Source organism: Mastigoproctus giganteus, chromosome 11, assembly GCF_048544385.1.
Source record: "Mastigoproctus giganteus isolate SK-2022 chromosome 11, ASM4854438v1, whole genome shotgun sequence".
NCBI lineage: Eukaryota > Metazoa > Arthropoda > Arachnida > Uropygi > Thelyphonidae > Mastigoproctus > Mastigoproctus giganteus.
This window is the reverse complement of record NC_143585.1, coordinates 127,083,594-127,101,783: the sequence shown is the minus strand read 5'-3', so window position 1 is coordinate 127,101,783 and position 18,190 is coordinate 127,083,594. Positions and strand designations below refer to the sequence as shown.

Sequence of the window (18,190 nt, the reverse complement as noted above, 5' to 3'; positions counted from 1 at the left end):
AAAATAATTAGTAGCAGTAATTCCCCCTTTCATGGCGATAATAGGACCCAAAGAAGACCAAGATATTGCCGATCAAACTATTGTTAATCCTCCTCTACATTTAACGGTTGACCAAGATAATCATTATGATGCGCTTTCTTTGGTAAAGTGTGTTTAGGGTCAAACTGTACCAGGGGTTTCCCCATCTCCGTGTAGTTTTCATTATGATTGATACAGTTCGCTGTAAAGGCCAGAGATTTAAAAGTGTATGGATCTTGAGATGTGTAATGTCGTGTACCGGTGTTCTTCTGGCCGTTTAGCCGCCAGACCCCTGCTGAGGTCCGACGTTGCCCACACTGCCCCGCGGAGGCAGACCAGGTACTCAGTAGTTTGAATTTACTCTGTCGGGTCCTGCCACTTAGTTTCCTGGGATTTCGGTGGCTAGGACCAAAACAAACACACACACACACACTTTGTTGATCATGCAAACTCTCCCTAATATTGAAAAAGTACCACAATAAAGCTGTGGTTCCGTAAATTAAAAATTTCTTCTATATTGCATCGCCGATGGCTAGATGTCTCTTCATCTTAAAATATGAAATGATTCCAATCATCAAGCGTCCAGTTTGTGTGCTTCTTACACCATCGTGTCCAGTTTGTAGCATTACAATCAGTAACGAGTGGCTTGACAATAGCAGTTCATAAATTTTAGCTTTATGAAGTTTTCGCAGAACTGTTTTTCTGGAAACTGGACAGCTAAGACTCACTTTAGTTTTGTAGTTATTTTTGAGGGAGCTGATCATCTGCAGTCTTCGAATTCCTGCCACAAAAATTGTGGCAGAAAGTCAAAGAAAAATCATCCTCGACTTTCTGCCACAATTTTTATCCTGTCAGGTTTTCTTTTTCCATACTTGATGAAATGCAGATATCCCTTTCGATACAGTTGCTCTGTATACATTACACAAATCAGCAGTTTTAGTCACGGTTGCCCCTGCTAAACGTGCAAATTTGATAAAATTATTCATCTCCTTAAAGAAGATAAAATTATTCATCTCCTTAAAGAAGATAAAATTATTTGACAGATTTTAGTGAGATCTTTCTTTGGAAATATTTTAATATTGCAAAGAAACAAGCACAGTATAGATCTAAATATGTCGCTGTATAACCAACGTATCAACCAACCATCAATTTAAAGATGGACGAAACTCCAATGAATACTGGAGACTGTTACTAAAAACAGTTCTAACGATGCGAACAATTTTTCGAGATAAGTTTGATGAATCCAACTTTGACGATGCTGAGTATTTTTGAGATAATTCGCCGGTCTATTTTCATTATTACTTTTTTTTACATAAGCTTGAATATCGAAGGCTTTCTACTAATCTTCTCCACAAGTATTTATCCTATCTTCCAGCTGAGTTATTCTTCTTGACTCCACTCTTTCATCTACTATAGTTGTTCTACAGTGCATCAAAGCAAACTTAACTCCCCCACTTCCTTCCCGTCTCCTTCATCTCTTGTAGGAAGAGCCACTAACATCATTAGTTTTATTAACAAAAATTTATGTTGGGAACACAAAAATTAGTGCTTTGCAGCATCCCCATATTCGTACTAATCTCATTATTTTCAACTGTATATCCTCGCACTGAGCAATATCCTTGAGAGTGAAACTTTACTAATTCTTGCCCCTTAGGAGAAAAATATACAAAAAAGGTGTTTCCTGTTTATTGTTGGATATTGTGGACCTAACAACAGTAAAGCTGTCGCTCCTTAAATTAAAATTTTCTTCTATATTGCATCGCCGATGGCTAGAAGTCTCTTCAGTGGGATGCGCTAATCTCATTCCAGCTGTTTTTATATTATTTGTATCTTTATCACTGCATTATAAGATTAATTTCTCGAAGGCATCGTAATCCTGTTAATCCTCATTTTTAACCAGTTACCAATGACGTTACTTCATTTTATTGAGGTACCAGTCAAAGCCACTGCTCTACATGTGGTTGTCGCAGCCTCGAAAATTTGGCTTGATAGATGACCTTTTTGCCGTTGCTATCTTTACTATATTAACAGATACATACTCTTGAGTAGTGGGTTATAAATCGATTTTCTAAAGTATAATTCCCTGATCTTGCAACTAGTGTTGATGGAAGAAATCTAGGATGAATTTTGTAGCTCTACAACGGTTAGATGATATTTTTTATAAGACTCAATCATATCGCCTTTCTCTCCTAAAAGTGCGGTTTACAATATTTAAAGAGATGATTATTATTCCATTATCTGAAACAATGGTTAGTCCACTGCTCCATTTCTCTTTTTTTGTCTCTGCTGATAAAGTTACTACATGAAGTATATCGCTTAAGCTTATTTTATATTTGTGTGCAATTTGGATCTTATGACAACAATTTTAACTAATATCATTGTAAATTGCATTGGTCAACACGTAAAATGTTACGAAAATTAAAATACCCAATCTTGACTAATTTCATGTTGCTGGACACGAAAATCACATTAAAATTTGTCGATTGGCTCTTGTTTTCGAATTACAGTTCGGGTTTCATATCAGAGAGTTACTCTACATTATCAACTACGGCTCTCGGCAAAACGCATGGCAACACCGCAGTTTCAGTATCACCACCATCTTATCACGTGATAAGTTCTTGCCCCAGATGCGTCTTCAACTCTGTTGCAGTAATCCTCGAATACGGATAAGTACTGGGTGATTTGTTCTCAGTTAATTGTTTTCTGTGAGATTCCTCCTTTTTGCGCAGTATTTGTGTCGTGTAAGATTAATATGCCCCGTAATTGTGGGAATAGTCCGGAAATACGTGACATTTACTAGATATCACGTTAGCTTCAAGAACGCATCCCTTAACTCGGGCCATAAAAAAGGCCTACTTCTTGTACTTTGGGTGTAAAGTAGGCGACCAGGACAAGAACTGGGCTCCACATATATGCTACACTACCTGTTCATCAAAACTCAACGCGTGGGTGAATCGAAGGGACGTTTTATGCCTCTCGCGGTGCCCATGATATGGAGGTAGCCGACGAATCACGTCACAAACTGTTACTTCTGTATAGTGCCTCTTATTAGAAAATGGATGACAATGAAGCAAAAGTGGACGTATCCAAATATATACCATTGCAAATCGCCCGTACTTCATGGTGAAGTACTACCTATTTCTGAACCACCCGACAGTTTTTTTTTTTGTACACTCCAATGAAGATTAAGATACTGATGAACCATGCAGGCTATAAATAAAAATGACAGTGATGAACATCAACTTCATATACACGAAGTACAGCAGCCGTCTACGTCAAAGGATCCGCCATTTTGTCCAAACCTCTATCCTTCTGAACCACATAAGATCACAGAAAATGAGCTTAATGACCTCATCAGGGATCTCGAACTGCAGAAGAATAAGGCAAAGCTTTTGGCCTCGAGGTTACAACAGTGGAATCTCTTAGATCAACCTACGAAAGTGACATTTCGTACTCGAAATAAAAACTATGAGAAATTCCATCAAACAGAAGGTGAATTCACTGTTTGTAAGGATGTTGATGGTCTAATGGCAGCAATGAATATGAGGCACGTTCCCGAAGGATGGCGACTATTTATAGACGCTTCTAAGCTTAGCCTTAAGGCTGTGTTATCACACAATGGAAATATGCGGCCCTCGATACCGCTTGCGTACGTCGTCCACAAAAAATAAACATACGCAGACATGGAGAACCTCCTCTTAGGTGTACACTATCAGAGGTATGATTGGCAGATATGTGGTTATTTAAAGGTAATCTCCATTTTATTAGGACTACACTAAGTATTGTTGCTTTCTTTGCGAGTGGGGTAATCGCGTCAAGGATATGCACTACGAGAAGAGGAGTTGGCCTCAACGAAACTCATTAACATCTGGAATGAAGAACGCAGCATTTGAACCTCTGGTAGATCTAAATAAAGTTTTGCTTCCACCACTCCACATCAAACTGGGGCTCTTGAAAAATTTCGTGAAGGCTTTGGAAGTGAACGGTCTTGCATTCACGTACTTGCAAGAGAAATTCCCAAGACTTAGTACATAGAAGATTAAGGCAGGAGTTTTCATTGGTCCACAAAGGCAACCTTTCAAATACGAACAGTTCGAATGTGCCCTTAGTGATAGCGATAAATCAGCGTGGAAAGCCTTTCGAAATGTTTCGACTGGTTTTCTAGGAAATATTAAAGCTGGCAACTACAGGCAGCTTGTGAAAGATCTCATTACTTCTTTCGAAAAACTGGGGTGCAACATGTTATTGAAGACGCATTTCCTGCACTCACACCTAGATTTCTTCCCGCCAAACTGTGGTGCCGTCAGCAACGAACATGGTGAGCGCTTCCATCAAGACATCGCAGACTGGCCGGTCACCCGATTTTTTACTGAAGAGCACTGTTATGCATACGGACACTACGTAGAATAGAAAAATTGTGGGTTAACTATATCATGCAAACAGCTTGGCGGTTGATCCCTTATTGTATTATACTAGGGTATGTATATATCAGAAATATACTTGAGTAAAAACAAGGGGAGGGGAGTTTCTGATAAAATCCATTGAACTGGATAAGGGGAACTGTTTTCCCTGTTCGGAAAACAGTATACTTCATTTGGAAAACAATTTCATCACTTGCTTTGCATAAAAACGAAAAATCTCGTGAGTTATTGAAAAAAGTTTGATAAAAATAAGGGTTATTCCCGGGATCGAAAGGTACTATTCGGTTTTTGCATCCTGGAAGACAAGGAGCCCACATCCCTCCTGCAGCGAACACCAACTAATATTCACCCGGGCCGGGATTCATAACGAAAACAAACAACGCGAGAGTTCTAAAATCGTGAGCATATTTCATAGCCTAATCCCTTTCTGATGAAATTCTTTCCAGTTGTTTACTCGACAGGGTACAGATTCGCTCGTGCTGCGATCGCGTGCATTATATCTCCACAACCCAGGTAGATACTTCTCTTTTTATTCATCGGCATAGGTAAAGAAAGTAAGCGGAGGAGTAAAAAGATTTCGCGTGGTACTGGAAATTATATATTTAATTAGGAAAATCAGAAAAGAAGAAAGGCTTGCGTGACAATCGGCTATTTTTCCTTCTGTTTCTCTTAGCTTTTCGTGAGAAATTTTGCATATTTAAAATCTCCATGTAAAACTGACATCTGCCCCGCTCTTGGGATAAACGGGCAAAAGATCTTCCTCCCTTAACTTCTTTTGTAATCAGCTGCCGTTTTAACGCATTTCTGATGTGTTCTTCGACACGCGATGGCACTCCTCTGTGTCTATCCCTCACCGGAAAGTAGCGTGTAAGACCGCTGTTTAAATAAAATTATTTCACTTCAGCTTATGAACTCTTGATTTAATGTCTCCTTTGCATTGTCTCTATATATTAATAACTGTTTAGCCTCTAATGGCTTGATGCGTTTCCGACACTGGCCGTGCGTGTCGTCAGGAAACTCACATCCGTAAATGATTTGTAGATGTTGAAATGTCTTTATTAAAATGTGAAAGAAGCACCTTGCCGTAATGGCTGGCTGTACGCTCCATCTTAATATCGTCTGTTCTTCGCGCAGTTTTGTGCACAGATGGCAGCGACTGACGTCTCTAAAACGGTAACACCCCTCACGTTATAAGATGATAATCTTTGTTAGGAGTTTAAACTTCTAGGAAATCTTGTATGGCATCTTTCTGTCAGGTTGAGAATGACTACATCAGATCATAAAGTGCGTAGTGGCTACAATGTGGAGAGCTGACTTGACCTACAGCTTGTATGTCACGAAAAGAATCTGTGAGACAGGTGTGCTGCCTTCAGGCACCACTTCTCGTCCACTGCTGATTTCATTGATTCCGGTTACTTGAGCGCGCAAATACCTGTATGCACTTATTGGCCACTTGGCGAAGAAACTAATTGCAGCTATCTACTACTTTTCTTTAATATATTTAGCATTTCTTTAAGTTCTTTATGTTCTTATTTATTTTCTGTTATCAAGAATATAAATGATTTCTCCAATGTCTAGATTCCATTAATTATCTATTGATCTTTTTGTGCTTGATTGAAGTCATGGGGGGTATCGCAGCGGATCCTCCCCACACCGGGTGGAAAAGGCCCGAATTCGAATCTGGAGAATTTTTATTGGCTTTTCTTCAACGTCGCTGAGTCAGTCGGTCTCAGGAGAGGGTTGTGTGATTTTATCTCTTAGCGGATAGCGCATATATTTCATACAGCAAACAGGCGAATTGACCACAGAATACAACAGTTTAGACAGAATATACCAGCGCCTTCATAGCCTTAGTTGTCTTGCCGCATAACCCACTCACACTTCGTTTGATCGAATGACCTTACTTGTCAAGTAATTAACTTATACTCCAATGACGAACTCTTTTAGAACAATCGAAGCATTAGCTTGCAGAAGTAAACATTATGTGCATTTCGTAAGCTTTCTTCTATCTAACTTCAGTGACTACAAAGACGATTCCTCATGACCTAAAGTATCATCAGACATATTTTTTGTAATTACCGCTGTAAATGCCACTAGAGCCTAGAAGAGAAATTCAAGATCTCAATCTCCTGTACAGTACGGGTGTCACTTTCTCTGTGACACTATGCTTGTTTGGACACTCTTTGGACATGTCTGGGTTCAAATTCTGCTGGAGACTAAGGGAATGCTTAAAGTCCTCTTCAGTCAGCGCCGTAATTAATTAATCTCTGACCGATAGAATATGTTTCTGTAATTCTGGGCTTTTCAGTCTGCAGAATATGAAAATGGACAACGCACTTGTACACACCAAAAAGAATAAAAAAGAGATCACAGTTAGTACCATATGAACCGTGCACTATGACCATGCCAAGAACAACTCACCAAAAAAAAAAAAAAGAAAGAAACCCAAGTAATCAGTATTTGCACGAGAAAAATTTGTATTCCACAACTGATGAAAAAAATTACCTTTTATATTCCAGGGAGAGACACGTTTCTTCATAATGTGAATACTAATCTTAACATCACCAGATTCATCTTCACTAGAACAACCGGGAAAGCCTTAGACTTCTCATCGAATTTCAGTGAAATTCTGAGTCTTCATTTTGTCATATAGTGGACTTTTGTATTAGGAATGTTATCTGTTTTTGTCACTTTGTTTGTATCAGTGTACTATCCTGTAAATACTTATATTTTTCACAGCTACTGCTCATCCAATTAAACTTCCTGTTATGTTAATTTAGAACTTCAAATAACTTAATGGATGAAACAATAGCTGTACTAATTAAAATCAGAAATAAATAGTTTGTAGATTGTAAATCAGTTTGAGAATTCCAAATCGTTGCTTAAATTGCTAAAGTTCAGGCTGAAACGAGCCTAATGCCTATCGATTAATCCAGTATTAATTAAGTTATATAAAAAATAGGCACTTAGCCAATCCCCAGGGAGTGAAGTAAAGAAACCAGATAGAATGAAAGATTCTGTTTTTGTCGAGTGAATTATCTATCCATTTATTTGGTGAAACATTAGATACGCATGCGTTTCCTGATCCAAATTTGCTATCTGGATTTGTCGACATGATTTTCACTTTCATATAATTAATCAGTGCATACAACATTTGCTGTCTCTTCTTATACTTCCATACCTTCCACAGTATTTTAGATATATTTCTGGTACAGTATACCTGAATAATTACAAAACCTGTTCTGTGGTCGAACGGAATTAAAACATATTAACATTTTAATAAGAAAAAAAGTAAAATAAAACTAGCTTAACCTAAAAATAATAATCATAAAATGTGACCTAATATTATTTCGCACCACTTAATCCACAAGATCAATCAATAGTTTATGTTCAGTACCATTCTCTGGCGTCTGGAACATATACGTATGTTCAGGGCAAAATTGTATTGGGCATAAATTCATTGGAAGAATTATATAACCGTCGAGTAACTGGTGCAGAAATTCTAGTCAAGTAGAGGTTTATGGCAGGTTTGGTAATGGCCAATATTCTGGGGATGCCAAGTAATCATCTTGAACGCAGATTGGAAACGTTAAGGTTAACATGGAAAGATAGAAATCCAGTCTTGAAGGGAGTGACGATATACACGATTAGAAGAAAGTTTATCCATGGTTATTTCAAGGTTCTGAAGAAGGATTGGATTATTGAAAGCAACGTCCAAGGCGAAGTCTCCCACCAGCATATACTGGATGTACAAAAATGAATAATTTACTAATTAATTATTCTTGGAAATATATTTTGCCACCGTTGTATCTTGGGTGAAATAAAAAGCAGAAGCAAAAATTTCTAAATAGTATTTTAATAAAGTAATTTTATTATCATAATCGTGACAACGTACGAATTTCGAGACATTGAGGCTCGAAATGCATGAAGCCAAAGTTCTGTCTTGTGCAGCAGTACTGCGTAAATGTGCCCTCATTTCCATGGATTCTTTCACCTTCAGTTTTCAACATTTCCAAAGTAAAAAAAAAAAAAAAAAAACAGTTTTTCAAGTGATGAGTTCAATATCGTCTTCTCAAAAGCAGTTTTCATATCATTGATCCTTGAAAAAGCATTCTTTGGGTAATAATTTTGTAAAAAATCTGCCTTGTTGAGGAAATAGATCTAATTTTAAAATTATTATTTTTATTAGAACAGGCGGAAATAGTGAGATAGGTTCACAAAACACTTTCAGGTTCATTTTCACAATTTTAATGATTCTCAAATTTTGATATTTCTTCTTCATTATCACATAAATCAATTCAATTTCATATTCACTCAAAAATGTACGAGAAGCCATACTTATTATTTACACTCAACAAAATCTCCCCAATACTTAGCTATGACAAATACATAAGTAAAAATCTCAGGGGCGTGACTTTATAAGCTGGATGAGCAACATGCACGAGATTTCAAAAATCTTGCATAATTCTGCCTTGCGTACTAATAGAATTCAACAGCAGCCAGTGGTGTTACCACACGTGGCATAGTGAACACGTTGTGGTCGGATCAATATAATACAAACACAACGAACGTAATGATATTCATTTTAGGTAAAATGAAAAATTCACTAGTATAATAAAATCATAACACGAGGCAAAAATCTGGTTGTAATAAAAAAAAAAATAAGCAAATCATTTATTTAAGTAAAATGAATCCGAACAGAACAGCATGGTTAAGGTTAAATGGATGAAGGTTAAGGTTAAATGGAAGTTAAATGGATGAAGCTTAGGTTCTGTCATGAGAGTGGGAGAAGATGTCATTTGAAGGTAACCCAGAAATTGGCGTGGGTGATTCGTCCTGTGAACGTAAAAGCTGTAATCCTTCTGATATTGATTAGACAGAGGAATGCCTAACTTATCAGCGCTAGCAGCAGTTCACATGAGGGAGATGGGTCGATTTTTGTTGGTAACCCAATTTGGAAACCAGAATTCGAATGCCGGTATTGGTTTCTGATGTGTGAGAGCGGCAGAAGCTCCTTAATTTAGAAGGATAATCACTCAGCGCTGCAGGATTAATAATAGATTTAATGTACTTTGTCGTGAACTTCGAATCTTAAATATGCTGGAACTATTGTTTAGCATGCCAGAGTAGTAGAACACTAGAAAGCTGAATGAGGTCCTCTATATGGAAGTCAAATTTATTTATTTATTTTTTATTTTTTTCTGGTAATACTGATTTCAGGACGGTCAGTGCCTTAATTTAGTTCAGGTTCCTGGGAATTATGACCCAGATTTAGCTAAGTTAAAGTTTAGCTGCAAGTAACTTAGCAAGAGCCTGAATTTATTCATGTGTGAATAGCTTCAGTCTCAGCGACGGCATCTAAAGGCGCTGATGGATTAATGACCGTTAGAAGCTTATTAAATATACGAACATTAACATGTTCGTATATTTTCTAATGTGTGACGAGCACGCTACCTAAATTCAGGACAAAAATGTGATCAGCAACACCGAAATTGTGGCCTCATCCTAGTTGACGCAGTTCATACGAAGTTAATATTCTAACATCGCTTTAAAATGACAACCTTTGTTTTCAATATTAAACCCTAACTTAAGTTTAAAATTACATGGAGAAGTATCCCTGTCTGTTTTCATTCCAGATGCATTATTAAATTAACGTTCGCCAGCCTTCTGCAAATCAGAGCTGAAATCCTTCATATCATAAGTGTGACTAAAGTATTTATTAAAACGGAAGACTTATTTTTATAATCACACTTGGCATTCATTTTTAAAATAGTATTGGGTGAGCAAACATATCACTAAGAAGAATTAGGATTATGTCGTTTAAAATCTGCTTGGAGTTCCTTACTTTCCGAGGGTCGTAATCATAATAGCATAATGGTATGGTTGCCATATTAAGTTAATGTTACAATCGAGTTGACATAGCAATTCCATTTCGGTGCTGTGTTATTTTTCTTTATATAAAGTATCATTGAAGAGAACGAACCACTTCAATTGTATTCTGAAGATTTTAGGCCTATTTTTAGAAAACCATTTTAACTGGAGAGTGAGCACAAGTTGATCGAATTATCTAGTTTCGCAGTATCAGTTCATTTAGAAATTAATGCAAAGTGTGCAGATTGTATTGCTCATCCTTGACTCGTCGCAAAACTGGCAATAATATTGTGAGGCTGGAAACTCCTACCACAGTAATGACTATCCAAAATTCCATTGTCATCTATTTGAAAATGGAATTCTGAAAGGCAATAGAATTGAAACTAGAATAGTACATTAGTGTAGCTACCGTCCAATCGTAGGAAATACATTATGCAGGAGTACAGCTGTTGCTTTCAGAGATAATTATTAAAGATGCGACTACATGAAGACTGGTAATCTCACCTTGTTCAATATGTTTGATTCGTGCTTGTGATTACGCATAATCATCCGTCAAAGATCTCAAGTTAGTGGACAAGTCTTGAAGAAGGCAAACCATGAATGATTGAAAACGACGTATGAAGTTCTAAGCAGAGAATCTGTGTCCCAGTAGGCCCGATTTCCAAGGGATTTCGAGATTAGCCTCGCCACACACCGGGGCGTTAGAGTACTGAAAGTACCAGAGTGGTTTCAAAATCAAGAGATAGTACAGTAGGTTAACAAAATGAAACTAGTTTTCTTAAAAGCAAAGACGAGACGGTGACGTGGAGGTCGATTAAAGACGAAGAATGTGTTCAGTGTGCCCAACCAATCCCTTGTAATTCCAAGAGTGCTTCCGTGTTAATAGACAATGGGCGGTATTTTATAATTTGTTCAAATATATTTCTTCATTCCACAAGTTGAAACGTGGCACAAAAAGTGTTTTTGCCCCCGTGTTTCGATGTTACAACAGCACGCTCTGTTTTTCTACCCTCATTGGCACACGGGGTTCCGTGGGACGACAGCAGTAATCGGTTTATTTATCATCACCCCTAACTGTGCTGATAGCGGGATGTATCGTAAAAAGGGCTTTTAACTTCCAAAGCAGCACCTTTATTGAAGGCATAAATTTCTCTTCATCAGCAGTAATGTGCGGGTTACTCGGCCCTTCCGTTGCGGCATAGTAGCGGAAGCTTCAATAAAGGCGACGACTCCACCTTCGGAAAGAATACCTTTATTGAAGGCATAAATTTCTCTTCATCATGTGACACTCCGACTAATCAGATCTACAGCGAGACGGTCGCGAATTCCTCCGTAAAAGAGGAAAGAGTTTCTCTGTTGACAAAAACACGAGCCGATAACTCCTCCTAGAGGTTCTCCGATCGATTGGAGCAGATGATGTGGAGGGAGGGAGAGAAAGAGAGAAGGGGGGATTAGGTGAGTTTCACGGTCTTTCTCGGGCAGTTGCGCGCTTGGCTTTAATCATTGAGCAACAAGTTTCTGGATTATACAGCTATTTCACCACGTTAATAGGCACTTGGCTCGTTTTCCTTTCATTTCCACGGACACCAAGTCCGATTCTACTCTCTTCGAGGACCGTTTACTGGCAACCTCTATATCAGCAGCTCACACACAACGCCGGCCTTGGAAAGTTTCATTACGCTGTCTGTGTACACTGACTCTGTGAGATTAGTGTCAGCGAAAAGCAATCTTAAATCATTCGGGAGACGTCCTAATTTACCCGACAAACTCTCTGCTGTAAATACTTTATTGGTTTAAAATATCAGTTTGGTTTCCGCTTTGTGAAGTGTTTTTTTTTATTGGATGCGCACCTTCAATCATAAATTTGTCTCGATCAACTAAGAAGAAAGTAACTTTCTATCTCTGTGTTTTTCATTTTTGCTTTCAGAAATTGAATTGCTCTTAAAGGTCCCTGAATATGCAAATATACTAAATAATATTTGATTAATTTATATCATTAATTAGCAAAGACCAACTCTGCACCTTTATGTTGCATGCAGCTTCACTTATTAGTGGCCATTCTATGAATGAATAAAGTAACTGAACCTTCGTTGACAAACATCCATGTATAGAAATATAGACTCATTTAATATCCCTCAGTCTTTTATGAATAATAAAAGAGAATTAATCGAGCTTAATTCATTTGCTGGTCAGAGGAAATCTCCAATATTCTCAGAAACAAAAATATTTTAGAATAAATTTTCTTATTGGTGTTAAGTGATGCTGGAAAGAAAGCCAAAATGTAGAGCAGCATTAAAATAGTTAATATTGGTTACATTAACGAGAATCATGGAAGGAAAAGCAGGCAATGGAACGAGATATTAGGAACCAACCACTTCAGTTACTTGTCCAGTGGATTACTTCTGTTAGCGATGCTGAGAGAAGTGCCTTATCGATTCATTCTGTTAAAATGTTTCTTAGTCTTACTATTTTTCTTTAGCAATTACTGCTAAGAAGTTATATAGTAGTTATTATTTATTTCTGCTCGCTAAATGAATATTCAAAACTAGAGTAGACTTTGCACGTGAACGAAGCAAAACGTAGTTCCATTTATGTTCGCAGTGCACGTATAAGCAGGTGATACAACTGTGGTTGACAGAATCGGAGAAGCTAAACCATCACCAGAGTAACCTTACCTTTTCAAACGGATTGCTACGCATTTGCCTAATAGATCGGGCATTGGGTATCATACTGATGACGCAACAGCGGAATTTTAACTCTAACGATCCACTCAATATGCAATTAAGAGAATCGATTGCGTAGAACTTCTTCAAGAAGGCTCTATTAAATCGTAAGATGTATCAAATCATCTGGAATTGATTCCACGTTGTCCTCATAAGATTCCGCCTTATAGCAGGAATTGGAAACTCAAGTTAGTGACGTCATTTTGAGCAGTCGAAATGGTTGCTGGTCTTACTATGGGAGGTGATGTTGTGCTACACTTATATGGCAATATGGCCATAGTTGCCAATGCGCCTAATAAATCCCTAAACAAACAAAAACAACAACCCTATTGTGTGTAAACTTGTTTTTTCTTTTAAGAATTACCTGAACTGATATTCATGAGTTGCCTTTTGGAGCACTGTGTGTCCTCATCTGACAGTTAATAGTTTCCATAAATTACAGATACTCACAAAATTGCAGAAAACTCAAATACGATAAAAGATAATTAATTTTAAACTAAAAATCTTCAACTTTCTCCGCTATCAATAGCTGCAGTTGAAGAAGCATCTTGCGGTATAAGAGAACTTAAAATACATGCAACTATACGTAATAACCATATAGAATAAGTAATGTGTACATTGATTTTTACGCTGCACATTGGACAGAATAAGTATATAGAATTAAATTCCTTTGCTACGCAAGTGTGAGAAAGATTTGTTTGTATTACGTGACAAAATTCTACAAATGTATGGAAATTCATTTAGATTTTCTTAGTAATATTTTTCTCTTTAGTGGTTTTGTCGTCTTCTTCAATTCCTTATTGAGATTAAACTGTACAAATAATTTCTTAAATAGAAACTATTTTAACTTTGTCTCTTTTATAGGATGCCGAAAGTGCGATAGCCACAATGAACGGGCAGTGGCTAGGGAGTAGAGCCATCCGAACCAACTGGGCCACCAGGAAACCACCCGCTAACCGCTCCCAGAACGACAGTAAGTAGTTTTTCTACTTTACTATTATACCCGATATTATAACAACTACACAAAGCTTTTAGACAACTTTTGACAAGTTTACACCCAAACAAAATCAAAGAAATTGTATAATGATCTCCGTTGAGGTTCTTTTGGTGGAAAACATACTTTTACCATTCGCTGCTGTTGAGTAATATTTTTGTTACACTTTAACATGTTCTCCCTTTACTAATATTTATTAAGGAAAAATAATGGTGGAATTAATTCATGTGCACTTGATTGCTGCAATTTGAAAGTTTATTATATTTATGCCCATCCTGATGTTTGGAAATTAAGATTGGAAATTATACTCGGACAGTGTCCGTACAATTGCAATTTTATTTTATTTATTTATTTATTCGCGGAGGAATGGTAGAAATGAAACACTTTACTGCTATTAAGATAATACGTTTACGTCGTGGCCTTAGAAGGCACTATAATTAGCTTCTGTACTCTCCATGCATTTCCAACCTTGTGCCATGACAATTTCATTGGGTATCATATAGATGTTTGGCCTGTTTGGCCCAATGAAAGGTGACCTTCGTGAAGAACTTCGCCAATGACAATGGTGCCACTGTGGATTCAAGATGTGGCTCTTGGAGGCTGACAGCAACTTTTACGAAGGCCATCAAAAAAGATGACCTTCGTAAACTTCGCGATTAGCCTACTCTGGTTCAGATAGAGTAGGAAGTACTCTGACAGCCTACTCTGTCTAAACCAAATGAAGGACATTTTGGTGGGAGTTTTTGGATCCTTTCATACAAGTTAAACACCGTGTGCCAGCCTTTTGTAGGTTATCCGATTTTTTTCTTGAGCCCACCGGCAATGTTCCTGTTAATTAGCGATTATTTCTTTCAGCAGGACAATGCACTTAGCTACCGGCTCAGAAGTATATTAACATGGTTTGAAGAATATTCGAAAGACTTGGCTCTCTTCCCTTGATCCGCTAGCTATATAGAACATCCATCTATAGTAGAATATCTAGAACAGTTTGGACTAGACCAATTGTTGTACGATGTTGATTCTCCACCAGTCACTGTAGCCAAAACGTGCGACGTTCCCCAGGCAGTTTAATAATAATGTTTTTTTTTTTTTTCATTATCCACAGAAAAAAATTGCAGCTGCGCAAAGAAGGTTTCCTTACTCAATTGTCCAAAGAAATCTTAGAAGGTTTTAGAAAAAAACTTAAAAATCACACATCAAATGATAAAAGCTCAAATTATAAAAATAACGTTAAATACAAGTTAAAATAGATCGAATTGAATTAAGTGCGAAAATTGATCCAACTTGGATAAGTTCAGTTGTTTATTGTGGAGAGAGAGAGAGAGAGAGAGAGAGAGAGAGAGAGAGAGAGAGAGAGAGAGAGAGAAGAAGAAGAAGACATTAGACGAGTAATTTAGCTATCAGGTTTACTATACGACTCGTTACTGAAGGTAGTTTTCTTTTCGGCAGTATTTTGGAGGTATATTTCAAGCCATTTCCACGTACTCAGCTAAAATCTTAGACATTTTTCCAACTTTGAATAGAGGGAACAAGGATTGTTTGATGACTCCATGTCTCAAGTTCTGGGTTTCGAATTCCAGCTCGCTTATTTGCCGGGTAATTGTTTTCCATGCCCAATCCGCAGGGACTTCAGTCATTGCAATAACAAGGTTGGCAAATTTTACATTGTATTCCGAGGCACTCATGTGAAAAGAATTCAGCTGTATTTTGAATCAGACGAGTTTGTCGAATTTTGATCGTAGTGGTGGGATGTTTTGAAAATTTCTTCCTCTATTCTCCATACAATTGTATAATATTTTTATGATTCTAGAACGTAGGTCGACGAGGGCTTTTACTTCTGACTCGAAATTTGTTGGTTTCCCGCTTGCAGTTTGGACTGTTGCATGAGGATTCAGAAGTTGTACAGAGAGAGAGAGAGAGTAGGACCATCTCTTTGCCCTACTTAATATCCAGAATTTGAGTCGCTACAATTTCTTAAGAGTGCTGATTGACAAAGCCCTGAGTTCAATTAGCATTTTATGTATTTTTCATTATGGTATCCTTACTGCGGGTTTTGCACAATCCAATTTTTATGGTCTAAAAAGCGTTTTGCTTTGGAATAAATAAATTGCTTTGTAGTCTTAGAACAAATTGAATCCAGAACCCGTTAGGTATTCAAACGATTTAATTCAATATGCTGAGTTACAGTAAGGTGGATGCTGCTGTAGATCCAGGAATTGTTGTTACTGTTTCTGAATGAATATTTTGTCTTGTGGTTCATATTATTTTAGTGGTATTAATGACCGTTTTTCATATTCCGAAATGCTCGGCCTTTCATTTGTGTGATTTTTTTTTTGTGCTAAAACAAAATTAAATCAAAATTATCGTCAAACAAAAATCCCCCGGCAGTTATATTAATTTATAATCTCAGAGTAGTGCATTTTTCTTACAATTGTGATGTTGACCATCGCTGTTCAAGATGACACATTGACTGATTAATCATCAGCACAAATTTTATTTAAAGTTTAAGCGTATCGGTCACGTTATTTTAAATTAAATTTGTTGTAAATCGATTTGGAATTGACGCTGTTTTCTAAACGCTATTCATTTTCTTCCACGAGTTGTTGTTGTTTTTTTTTTTTCCATTCTCATGCCCAGTTTACCTTTTAGTAATGTTATGAAATGTTCACAACAATAATGATGAACATCTCAATGTTTTATCGTTAAACGTTATCGTTTTCTTTCACTATTGAATTTATGGTCACTTTATGGCGACATTTGCTTTCAATTATAACCGTGCAAAAATAGCTGCAATGAGATTTTATCACGGACTGACAAAGGTAGTCGCATTAGATGTTGATCGCTCTATAGTGGTAGTGATTAAATCACCAGACTGAAAGATGAAAAGTGTATTTGGTAACTTTCGGGATACTAAAGCTGAAGAAGTACAGTGATGAAGCTCTGACATGTACTTAATGTACGATTTTTAGGCCCAACAGTCTAATATTGATGAATGTCAAGCAGTAGACGTGGGCAACGATACCTACAAGCTGCTTGCACTTCGCAAGCATTTATCCGTGTTGTTGTGATTATACACATTATAGTGAATTCCTTATAAATGTGCAACGAAAGCTGGCAGTACTTAAAAAGATGTCTGCATGGAGTGGTGACCTCTCCATATTTGTTAATATGAACTTTCCAAATTAGAAAGTCGAGTGCTGGACCTGTTAAGAAACCAAAATATTCAACTCACCGTCTTCAAAAAGGATCATTGCTCTCCGTTGTTTATAGGAGAAAGCAAAGCAGATATAAATGTAACCCGGTAAAATTCCAGAGAAGGCTGAAATGGCGAGCCGAGACGTAAAAGGAAAAGTTTCGTGTAGCAGTGCACTAAACAAATGCTACCTTAGAGCTGCATCCATCATACGCACCACTCTAAGTATACATCACATCTGCCACACTTCCTGCTCGCCGCTGCTGCTGCTGCTGTCCAGAAACGGGCCCAGAAAATAATTCCCTTTATTTCTGTGCTAACGAAAATCGTTTGGTATTGGGAAAAATAAATAGTCTTCGGCTGAATCGTGTGCTTGTGACAATACTGCGATACTGTATAATTCTGTGGGGGAAGGGCCGGGGAAGAAAGCGAGCAATTTAAATGCACCGGAGAAAAAAAGAAGTATAATTTCTTTCCAATATACTGCGCATCTAGCGAAATCAGGCACGCCACCTAGTGGTATGCACTTGTTTGCAGCTGTTGCCACTAGGACGAGTCGTAATTTGGTGAGATGTCCGGGTATCATTATAAGTCTGTTAGTGCGCTTACGTGTCTTGTAGCAGCGCTGAAACAAAAACAGCCTCGCGCCACTTGGTTATTAATTTCCCTGCTTGACACCACACTTACGGTGACAGGAACAGTTAAGTTCTCTGTCGATGCATTAAATGGAGTGTACTGTCCTGAATTTTTCTGCGCTTACGTTGTGGGCAGAGACTTTAAAAAAAACGCGTGCCCGAGTGTAGCTTCATACTGCGTTACTTTTTCTCCGCGTTCTGTTTAGAGAAATTTTTCAGCTTGAACTGCTAAGAGGGGTACGCTGTTCATCGAGCGAAAAGACGAAAAACAATATTAAGTGAAGAAAAACATGTGCTCTGCACCTTCGAATGGTTAACCGAAAAGGCACGTGTGT

General features: G+C 37.6%; 1 protein-coding gene across 4 annotated transcripts in view; it reads left to right on the top strand.

Moving 5' to 3' along the window:
* Window positions 1-18,190, top strand: part of LOC150078422 (cytotoxic granule associated RNA binding protein TIA1-like) — a 695,656-nt gene that overhangs the window by 563,881 nt on the left and 113,585 nt on the right. For all 4 annotated transcript variants that reach the window (XM_090385386.1, XM_090385385.1, XM_090385387.1 and 1 more), the window contains one exon: window positions 13,898-14,006. In XM_090385386.1, the coding sequence (XP_090241512.1) occupies window positions 13,898-14,006 (109 nt within the window). The remainder of the gene's footprint in view (window positions 1-13,897; window positions 14,007-18,190) is intronic.